The sequence below is a fragment of the Nothobranchius furzeri genome, chromosome 4 (assembly GCF_043380555.1).
Source record: "Nothobranchius furzeri strain GRZ-AD chromosome 4, NfurGRZ-RIMD1, whole genome shotgun sequence".
NCBI lineage: Eukaryota > Metazoa > Chordata > Actinopteri > Cyprinodontiformes > Nothobranchiidae > Nothobranchius > Nothobranchius furzeri.
In genome coordinates, this window is record NC_091744.1 from 16365550 (window position 1) to 16377733 (window position 12184).

Consider the following 12184-nt stretch of genomic DNA (forward strand, 5'->3'; position numbering starts at 1 on the left):
ATCCCGACTCCTATGATCACTCACTTGGAACGAGAACTGGATTTCTTCCTGACGAGGGAGATGGCGAGCCTTAACCACTGAACGAACCAGGACATCTCAAGTAACTGAAGAGCAGACTGCTCTCTTCTGTGAACAATCTCAACGGTGCGGTAGGAAAAAATCGCACCACCGGACTCTGACTTTCACCCCAAGCGTGGGGATTTGACTTGACGCTGGCTGACTTGTGACTCATATGATCAAATCTCATACCGAGCATTTTACTATTGTCGATTGTTTTCATCTGTTTTTGTGTGTTATCTTTCCCATTATTATTAAAATTTAGTATATAAACCGTTTCATGCTATACCCGTGACTCCAGTCATTCTTAAACAACCTCCAATTCTCCCCGAACCTAATTATTGGCCCATTTGTTTATTTTTTCTTTTAATTATCTTATTGTATCCTGTAATCCGGTTACATAAAACTTGGCGAGCCAGCCAGGAGAATTGTAGAGTTGTTACCTTAGCTAACCATTGACTGACATCATAAGAGTGCCTGGAGGTCACAGTGGTTTGCCATTTTGGCATTATTGGTACTTTTGAGTGTTTTAAAATGGAAGTTGTGAAAACAGAAAAGGTCAAAGTTTCAAATGCTGTTTTAATCAGTGGGTTAACTGATACAGACCTTGATAACGAAGTCTTTGGGTTTATGGAAGGATTCGGACCAGTTAACAGGCGCATTAAGTTACCAAACTGTGATCAGATTATTGTGGAGTTTCAACATGAAGCCACTGTTAAGGAATTAAAGAAACAATGTTTACCCTATGACAAACCTTGTACTAGGAACCCAGATGTTTTCTTTCATATTCAAGACCTAGCCAGCGCGTACAGTCTAGAAACTAGCACATCTGCCACTGATGCCTATCTGTCAGAGCTCAGGGACATAGCTGCGCGTAGCAATCAATCATTTAAAGACCTTCTAATGGAGGAACTGGCAAAAATTGGGGAATCTTTAGGAAGGGATACCCATGCATCTGAACCAGTCACTGAACTAGAGCCAATGCTCCATAGTGACCAACTTACATATTCCCTGCCTTTAACACCAGAAGTTAACTATATGAACAACTCAAAGGACAATTGTCCACCTACAGAGACTGGAAAACAAAACCCTTGCATTCCACCAAATCTTTTAAACACACCTGAGGTTCAGCGAGTTATTGTGGAACACATTGTTAAAAGCAGTGAGGTTATCCCTCCGCCTACTTCACAATACAGACTAAAACCGTTCTCAGGGCGAGTTCCACACCCTTCTTTTGAAACTGACTATGATACTTGGCGTAGTAGTGTAGTGTTATGCATAAATGATCCTTCACTCACCAAGTCCCAAATTGTACGAAGAATCGTGGAGAGTCTGTCAGCCCCAGCAGCGAGCGTCGTTAAAGCTCTTAGTCCAAAATCCGACCCGGAAACGTACCTTGAACATCTCGATTCAGCTTACGCAGCTGTCGAAGACGGCGACGAGCTCTTTGCTCGCTTTTTAAACACAAACCAGGACAGTGGTGAAAAACCTTCCGATTACTTTCAGAGGTTATACACCTTGTTAAACCTAGTTATTCAGAGGAATGGAATTTCCTCCAGTGACGCCGACCAGCAGCTGCTCAAGCAGTTTTGCAGAGGCTGTTGGGACAGCTCGCTGATTTCAAACCTGCAACTCGAACAAAAGAAAGACAACCCGCCTCATTTTACAGCACTTCTCCTCAAACTGCGCACTGAAGAAGACAAACAGGCTACTAAAGCAGCACGCATGAAACAACACTTAGGGGCACAACGAACTAGAGTGTATTCAAATGTGCAAACAACATGCTCTCAGAGTAAAAACACTTGTGAACTGGAAATAGATGATAACTGTGATGACTTACGCAAACAAATCGCTGAGCTCAGGAGCCAAATTGCACAGCTTAAGGTTAACAACACAGATAAAAAGGCAAAGAAAACTCAAAAAGAGTCAAAACCCCGTGTGGGGACTAAAATTCCAGATGAGCCCAAACAGATTCAGCAGATAACAGCAGTGGTGCCCAGACCAAAGCCTGGATACTGTTTTAAGTGCGGAGAAGATGGGCACATAGCTTCTAGCTGTAGCAACGAGCCAAATCCAGCACTAGTTGCAACTAAAAGACTTGCTCTTAGACAGAAGCAGCGCGAGTGGGAGATGTCAAAGCCAATTGCTCAGTCTCCTCCTTTAAACCGGTAGAAGCTCCTATCGTGGGACAGATAGGTGCTAAAGTAGAACCAAGTCCCTCTAAGGAAAGGACAGAGAGACTTTTTTGCAAGCCAGTTCATGCTCATTCAGTGCCAAAACTTCCCAAAAGATTAGTGGGTGGGCGATGCACAGCTACAGTCTCAGTTAACAGTGTTGAATGTAATTGTTTACTGGATTCAGGGTCCCAGGTAACCACCATTGCCAATTCTTTTTACCAAGAACACTTACCTGACCTCTCAATTAAACCCATCAGTAATCTGTTAGAAGTCGAGGGTGCAAACGGTCAAGCAGTTCCTTATTTAGGATACATAGAGATAAGTGTCACATTTCCAAAAGAGCTCGATCAGTCTGGACTTGAGTTACCTACCCTTGCGTTAGTGGTTCCGGATATAAGCTCAAACTCTGATACACCACTACTCATTGGCACAAACACACTCGATCCTTTGTATGAGCAATTGTCTGCCAATAACTTACCTGATTCCAAGGCACTCTCTTATGGGTACCAACACGTGCTAAAAGCCTTAGCAGTCAGAAAAAAACAAAGCAAAGATGGACGAGTTGGTGTGGTGAAGCTTCGAGGGAGAACCCAAGAAGTTCTCCCTGCAAATAAAAAACTGTTACTAGAAGGGTTTATGCAACCCAGCCAAAACAAGCATGAGCCTTATGCACTCATTGAACAACCCACCAATGGTTCTCTACCAGGGGGTATAATTGTAGACTGTTGCCTCATTTCCTTACCTTCACATGGTCCATACAAAGTACCTGTTGTACTAAGAAACGAAACTAACCATGACATCACATTACCCACTAACTGTGTGATCGCTGAGTTAGTTAAAGCCGATCGTGTTATGCCATATCCAGAACCTGACAAAAGTGATCAGAAAGTACTTGCGGCGTGTAGTTCGCAGCAACAGACTTCACCTTCAAACCCTCCTCTCAGTTTTGACTTCGGTACTTCGCCCTTGTCCGAAGAATGGAAAGGGAGGATCACCAACAAACTTAACACTTACTCCGATGTGTTTTCGCACCACGATCTTGATTTTGGTCATACACAACAGATAAGACATCACATCAACTTAAAAGACGAGACCCCATTCAAACAGAAATCTCGGCCGATCCATCCACATGATTATGAAGCCGTGAGAAAACATTTGGAAGCCCTCTTGGAAACCGGTATAATAAGAGAGTCGGAGTCTCCATTTGCCTCACCAATAGTGGTAGTTCGGAAAAAGAATGGTGAGGTACGTCTATGTATAGACTATAGAAAGCTTAATCTGCAAACCATTCGCGACGCATATGCCCTGCCTAACTTGGAGGAGTCCTTTTCTGCTCTCGCTGGATCACAGTGGTTTTCTGTGATGGACCTCAAGTCAGGTTACTATCAAATAGAGATGTGTGAAAAGGATAAACCTAAAACTGCTTTTGTTTGCCCGTTTGGGTTTTATGAATTTAACCGTATGCCACAAGGAATAACAAATGCTCCAAGCACTTTCCAACGGGTTATGGAAAAGTGTATGAAGGACATTAATCTGAAGGAAGTGTTAGTTTTCCTAGACGACTTGATCGTCTTTTCCAACTCCTTGGAAGAACACGAAACCAGACTTTCTCACGTTCTTGAACGGCTTAGAGAATACGGACTCAAGCTATCACCAGATAAGTGTCGTTTTTTCCAGACATCTGTGCGTTATCTTGGACATATAGTATCTCGAGATGGCATAAAAACCGATCCAGATAAGGTGGAAGCACTCAAAACATGGCCGAAGCCTCAGACTTTGAAGGAACTCCAATCTTTCTTAGGATTTACCGGTTATTACCGACGCTTCGTTAAAGATTACTCAAATATTGTCAAGCCACTAACATCTCTCACGGCTGGTTATCCACCCAAACGGAAAAACTTTAAAACACCACCATGTAGATCAAAGTACTTGAACCCCAAAGAACCCTTTGGGAATCGTTGGAGCCAAGACTGTGAGAAGTCCTTTCAAACTATTATTGAAAAACTTACCACTTCGCCAGTTCTTGGCTACGCTGACGCAAAACTCCCATATCTAGTACGCACAGATGCTAGTACGACCGGACTCGGTGCAGCGCTATACCAAGTGCAAAACGGTGTCACACAGGTAATCGCTTATGCAAGTCGCGGTTTAAGCTCTAGTGAAACTAGGTACCCTGCGCACAAGTTGGAGTTTCTAGCCTTAAAGTGGGCCCTAACAGATAAGTTTCATGACTATTTGTATGGGAACACATTCACTGTCATTACTGATAATAATCCGTTAACTTACCTCTTAACAACGGCAAAACTCGATGCAACGAGCTATCGTTGGCTAGCTGCGTTGTCCACCTATAATTTTGACATCAGATACCGTGCAGGTACACAGAACGTTGACGCGGATGGCCTGTCTAGGAGGCTGCATGATAAACCTGAAGACAACTCAAAATTCACTGAGGAATGCCAACGACTAGATGAGTTCCGATCTCATCTTTTATCCTCTGTCAAAGAAGTCGAGCTTCAACTTCAAGCCGAAGCAGTGAAGGCAACATGCCAAAAGCACATGGTCTTGGATGAGACTGATTCTCCTTGTGGTTTAGTTCAGTCACTTGCCATGTCTGCAGCGGCCATTCCAGACCTATTCCAGTTGGAAGACAATAGTGACAGTTTCTTTGCTGTGCCCAAGTATAACCATGCTGACCTTGTCTCCTTGCAGAGGAAAGATCCAACCATTGGCCGAGTCATTCAGCTGCTTATGACTGACAATAAACCGCCAACTGATACTATTGCAGAACCCCCGGTGGTTCTTAACCTTTTGAGAGAGTGGAAACGGTTTGAGTTTCAAAATGATTTACTGTACCGGAGACGCCAATTAGGACCAGAGACATCATTGCAGTTAGTCTTGCCTGATTCATTACGTTCAACAGTCATGCAAAGCCTACATGATGATATGGGGCATCTTGGGGTTGAACGTACGACAGATCTCATTCGGTCCCGTTTTTACTGGCCAAGAATGGCTAGTGATATCGAAATCAAAGTTAAAACTTGCGAAAGATGTATCCGTCGGAAGGCCCTCCCTGACAAAGCTGCTCCAATGGTGAGTATTACCACCACCAGACCTATGGAGTTAGTTTGCATGGATTTTCTCTCCATAGAACCAGACAGTAAGAACACTAAAGATGTCTTAGTGATTACAGACCATTTTACAAAGTATGCAGTGTCCATCCCAACCAAAGATCAGAAAGCCACCACCGTCGCGAAGAACCTGTGGGAACATTTTTTAGTCCACTACGGGTTTCCTGAGCGTCTTCATAGTGATCAGGGACGGGATTTCGAATCACGTACAATCAAGGAACTTTGTTCTTTACTTGGTATCCGTAAAGTCAGAACGAGCCCTTATCACCCTCGTGGCAACCCCGTTGAACGGTACAATCGTACATTACTCAGCATGTTGGGAACTTTACAAGCCACTGAGAAACATCACTGGCGCGATTTTGTAAAACCACTTACTCACTCGTACAATTGTACAAAAAATGACGTGACGGGATACTCTCCCTACGAGCTAATGTTCGGTAGGCAGCCTCGGTTGCCTATAGATATTGCCTTTGGGTTACCGCATTTGAACAAGCCCTCTATAACTCATTCTCAGTATGTTAAAGAACTGAAGAGTCATCTGGAACAGAGTTATGACATTGTCATAAAAAACTCTCAAAAAACAGCGAGGAAGAACAAAGAACGGTTCGACAGAAACATTCGCGAGTCCACACTAGGTGTGGGAGATCGTGTTTTAGTCCGAAATCTTCGCTTAAGAGAAAAGCATAAATTAGCAGACAAATGGGAGCAAACAGTGTATATAGTTCTCAAACAGATGGAAAACTTGCCAGTATACACTGTAAAACCAGAGAACGGAGAAGGACCCAACAGAACACTCCACAGAGATCTTTTACTGCCTTGTGGTTTTCTCTCTTCATTAGAAAATGAAACAGAACGCGTTACGAAACCTAGCAGACCTCATACAAGACAGAGTTCAGCCTTAGAACCTGACCCAGATGAGCCACTTGACGAAGAGGTAGATGAGTTTTATCACTCTGATCTTCCACAAGTGCTAAACCGACCATCCTATCAAATAGCGGTCACCTTGCCAAATAGGGAACTCATAGCAGATTCAGGACCGGTAAATAATATTCAACAACAAAACACACTATCCTTACACACAGGGGATCGCAAGGAACCAACCTTAGCTGGTAATGAAAATGCTGAATTGTCCTTACTTGACAAAGGCATCAACACCGAAACATTCTTACCTGACAGAATGAGTGAAACTGCGACATTCTTACCTGAAAGAGTGAAAGGAGCAGCAACATACTTACCTGAAAAAACGAAAAAAAACGAAGTATACTTACCTGACGTAGAAACGGGGGATGAAACTAACACAAACCTACCTCAATTGGATGGTGTCCTAAAGTCGCAGCAACGTGATGTAAGTTTTGAACCCATCATACACGATCAGACACATACATCTGAAAAGACCAAAGTCTTAGAGAATAGCTCATCAGCTCTGTCGGAAACAGAGAGCTCACTTCGTCCTGTCTCAGTTGAGAATCAAACCGAAACGGATGAGCATGATACTGTGCAACCAGAGATGTATGTCAGGAGATCTGAACGAAGTAGTCAGCCTCCTCAAAGACTAACTTACTCTCAATTGGGCAATCCACTAGTGACCGTAGTTAGGTCCCTTTTCCAAGGACTTAATAAAGCTTTTATTGACTCTCTTACTCAAGAAGTTGTGTACCCCGTAGAAACAATGCACAGGGACGTGCATGATATTTAATGGGGGAGGATGTAACCCAGAAGCTAGAACCTTAATGAGGTATTAACTAATTGGCTTACTAATATGATCCATCCTCAATTTAGATAAAATATAAAATATAAATTAAGGAAATTAACAATACTAATTAATAGATATCTAATTAACTAATAGATAATTTCATAATGAATTATTGGAAGGGTGAATAACTAAAATAACGAGTTTAATATTAAACATCGGTTAAAACAAGAATCTTGAACATCCCTAACAGAAACAGAAGAGGAAAGCTGTATACTATTGGTCCAGGTGGGAATCTGAAATTTCATTGGCTGAGAGAAATAAGTCCCGCCTCCGCGAAATAAAACCGTGCGACGCAGCTGAGCGAGAGGAGAGACAAACGGCTGTGCAGCACGCAGATACAGAAAGCAAAGACTGAGCGGTTAGAGAGAGAGAGAGAGAGAAAAAAAAAACAACGGTCGAGGCCGTGAAGAACCCTGATTTGGGTGCCGCATAGATAGAGGGAGAGGCGGACTTGACTCCTTCTAATAAGAGCTAGGAACTTGGAACCAACGCGGTGAGTAAAGAAAAAAGAAGAGAAAAAGCTAACGATGCAACTTAAAAAAAAAAAGGAAACTTAAATAGCTTATCAAATTAATTCCATTCTTATAGATTTGTGTGGAGACGACAGAGTGAACCAATCCTCTGTAGGAGGGAACCGTTGGAGCGCGTTGGTGAGTGAATGAGATTAAATTCAGTAAATTATTAAATTCAAAAAGCTAATTACAGCAACCGAGGTGACAGCAGTGGGCTGCTAGACGTTAGATCCCAGGAGTTAACATCTCAAACTACCAGTTAACGGTGGTAGGGCATATAGGAGTTAACGGCTCAAACCGCCAGTTAACGGCGGTAGGGCATATGGGATTCCCAGGAGTTAACGGCTCAAACCGCCAGTTAATGGTGGTACGGCCTAGATGTACAAGGTCCTCAGGGGCGTTATAGCTAACGCCATAGAATTAGCAATGCGTCCCTTAACCAAACATTTAATAATAAAAAAAAAATAGATAAATAAAAATAAATAAAAGCTAACTGATTAGGGAGGAATTATTTTACAAAGGTGGACCAAAGGACCAGAATTTATATTTTGTTGAGTTTTGTTATAGAACATTTTATTTATTTATTTATTTATTTATTTATTTATTTATTGTGTTACAGATATACAAGGTGTCACAATGCTGTATAGAAACACAACTAAATGTATCCTTGTTGTCATGAATGTATTTCTTGTTGAATAGTGTAGAGTAATAGAATCTAACTGAGCCTATTGAGCTGAACAATTGTTGTCATATGTAATTATATTTCCAGAGCTACTGAGAATTATTTTAATAGACAATCAAATTGATGTTATGTTAGTTGAACTGTGAACCCAAACATGATTGGCTATGCCAATAGAGTGAAGCATTTGTTTAAGTCTGTAAGACTTTATGCTGTGATGTGACGAGAAGGGTCGATGCCAACTCGCTAACAGTCCTGTTGTTTACAGGCTGGGTTTTTTTTTTTTCCTTGGGTTTGATCCCGACTCCTATGATCACTCACTTGGAACGAGAACTGGATTTCTTCCTGACGAGGGAGATGGCGAGCCTTAACCACTGAACGAACCAGGACATCTCAAGTAACTGAAGAGCAGACTGCTCTCTTCTGTGAACAATCTCAACGGTGCGGTAGGAAAAAATCGCACCACCGGACTCTGACTTTCACCCCAAGCGTGGGGATTTGACTTGACGCTGGCTGACTTGTGACTCATATGATCAAATCTCATACCGAGCATTTTACTATTGTCGATTGTTTTCATCTGTTTTTGTGTGTTATCTTTCCCATTATTATTAAAATTTAGTATATAAACCGTTTCATGCTATACCCGTGACTCCAGTCATTCTTAAACAACCTCCAATTCTCCCCGAACCTAATTATTGGCCCATTTGTTTATTTTTTCTTTTAATTATCTTATTGTATCCTGTAATCCGGTTACAAAAACATTCATATATCCACAGGGAATAAACCTGTATAAACACAAGCAACAAGGCAAAAAGAAAAGATGTGAAGATAAAAACACTACAGTATACTGAAGCAGGTTAGCAGGGAGGGGTCTTATTGATAAGGGAGGAAGGAGGGAACACTTTGAGGACGAGGTGGGATAATAGCCAGGGGACAGTGGCTGATCAGTGAAGATGATTGACAGGTTGATGGATGCTATTAGCTGCTGCCAACTACAAATACAGAACAGCTGCTGGACTAACACATGCAAAAGCTCTTACACACACATACACACACACACACACACACACACACACACACACACACACACACACACACACACACACACACACACACACAGTTGTGGTGTGGGTGGTCACCTGCCCTCTTGATCACTTCCACCATGTTGGAGGGAAAGTAGCCTACACGGTCATTTCCTGTGCGGTTATCATGGATGCAGCCTTTCCACCGGCCATCAGAGTGCTGTTCCAAAACCTGCACACAAACACCGATTCATGTTTTTACATCGGCGACTGCAGCTGAAGATACCCCTGACACATGTGCAAGGAATGTTCTGATTGGGCCTCTCTAACACTTATCATCTTGACACAGAAAACAGGATTTTAGGAAACGGGGGGGTGGGGGTGGGGGTGGGGGGTGTGTGTGCATGGTCAGCGGCACCCTGTAGGACCAGAGCACAAGATTTGGAACTATCTGAAAGTCTGGATATTCCTAGTACCTTCTCCAATGTGAGCATTGCTCCAACGTCCATCTGTGATGTTTTCCCTCCAACTGGAACATTAGCAGCAGCTCTGGCTAGTGTCAGGACTAGCTTGAGTTTACATTGTTCTGCTGTTAGCGTTATCGTGAGCAATGTTTATATATGGCTGACGTTGAAGTAGGTTTGGAACGTGTTCATTTAGGGGTGGGCATGGCCATTACAACATTACTGATTTACACAGGAAAGCAGGTCAGAGACAGCACAGGCTTGTTGCTATGCTACATAAATCCTAATTTATGCTTCTCTGTCAGCTCAGCGAGGGAGACGGACACGCATTGTTATGGAAATTTTATGTCTATTATGTCTTGATCATTGATTCAATCAAGTGAATGTAATATGTATTACTCTATGCCTATTTGCATGCTCACTTATTCAGACACACCCACACCAGCCACACACACACACACACACACACACACACACACACACACACACACACACACACACACACACACACACACACACACACACACACACACACACACACACACACACACACACACACACAATCTCTCTCTCACTCCCATTTCTTTCTTATCTTTTTGTTTAAATACACTCTGTGACCAGATGTTTAGGGGCATTTTGCCTCGTGCATATGCCACAGTTATAACTGGTTGACTTGTCTGCTTAATGTGTCTCTCCTCTCCTCTTCGATCAGGAAACAGGTTATTGGTAAACATACAGATAAAATCCATAACACGCATTAACAGAGACGTTTTGCCTTCAGACTTCTCCGTCACCTGGGGAGTGTCGCAAAGTAATTCCCCACCAGGACAACAGAGGGCGTAGTGCTATTCTGTGGTATCCTGTCTTGTATCTGGTCCAAGATAGTACATTTACTATTGTGTTGATAATGTGTTTTTTGTATTTCAGAGACAACTTTGTCCCTCATTCTCCTCCATCTCTTCATGCGCTCACCATCTGTAAACCCACCTTTCCCATAATTTCCATTCACAAATAAAACACTTGATGCGTGTCATTATACCCCTCCAGTCATGGGTGAATAAAGGATTTTTTTCAGAGTTTTTCCACGAGGTATTTTTCAAACTGCTTTGAAGAAGAAGAAGAAGAAAATATCATTTCTATAGCGCCGCTCAAGATAAAAATCACGAGGCAATTCACAAAAACAACAAAAAAAAAGTAAAAATATAAAAAAGCATTTAGAAAATGTTTAAAAATATATTTAAAATTAGCAAAAATAGGCAATTGGGATTTAAAAGAAAAAATGTTAAGAAAGAGAGAGAGTGAACAGGAAAGAGGGAAATCAGTGGATCCTGAGGAAGGTGGAATAGGTGGGGAGAGCAGAATAAAGAGAGAGTGGTGAAGAAGGTCATACAAAAGCCAGCTTGAACAAGTGAGTCTTCAGCTGCTTTTTAAAGGAGACCACTGAGTCCACTGATCTCAGGCTCAGGGGGAGAGAGTTCCAGAGTCTGGGGGCCACAGCAGCAAATGATCTGTCACCTTTGGTCTTTAGCCTGGTGCGTTGCACAACCAGTAGTCTTTGATCACTGGACCTCAGGGACCTGCTGGGGGTGTAGGGACTAAGAAATGAACCCTGAAGTTGACTGGCAGCCAGTGAAGCTGGAGGAGAAGCGGGGTGATGTGGGTGTGTTTGGAGGACTTGGTCAGAAGCTGAGCACGGGCGTTCTGAACCACCTGTAGACGGTTCAGGGAGGTTCTGCTCAGACACATGAAAAGAGAGTTACAGTAGTCTAAGCTTGAAGAGATGGAGGTGTGGAGAACCGTCTCATGTTCAGAGCGGGACAGAATGGGACTCAGCTTAGCAATGTTCCTGAGATGGAAGAAGGAAGAGCGAACAAGAGAACTGACATGAGAATCCAGGGTGAGAGCTGGGTCAAAGGTCACGCCAAGATTCCTGACAGAAGGTTTGGTGTGAGAAGCAAGCTGACCAAGAGAGTCTCTGACTTTGGGAACCAGCTTGTCTGGGGCACAGATGAGGATCTCAGTCTTATCTTCATTCAGCTGTAGAAAGCTCCCACCATCCAGGTTTTGATAGAGTCTAAGCAGGTGTGTAACAGCTACAGCTTAGACATCTCATGGGGCTTAAAGGAGATGTACAGTTGGATGTCATCTGCATAAAGATGGTAGGAGATTCCTTTGAAGGATCTCAGGGTCTGCTGCTAGATATCGTCAGCTGTCTGTTATTGTTTTTCAGGGGGAATGGTGATGACATTTTAAAGGAAGAGGCGTCCTGACCAATCTCAAGCTTGTGGTCTCCGTTTCGTTTGATGGATGTTTAAAAAAGTAGACTCAACTCCATCCATTCTTGCGAGCCTGTTGGAGAGCCCTTGCAACAACGGTATGGTGTATGCGTGTT

At 42.8% G+C, this 12184-nt stretch overlaps 1 protein-coding gene across 1 annotated transcript in view; it reads right to left on the bottom strand.

Moving 5' to 3' along the window:
- Positions 1-12184, bottom strand: part of LOC107373155 (caskin-1) — a 65820-nt gene that overhangs the window by 18586 nt on the left and 35050 nt on the right. Inside the window, exon 10 of the mRNA XM_054737736.2 lies at positions 9446-9560. Coding sequence (XP_054593711.1) covers positions 9446-9560 — 115 coding nt within the window. The remainder of the gene's footprint in view (positions 1-9445; positions 9561-12184) is intronic.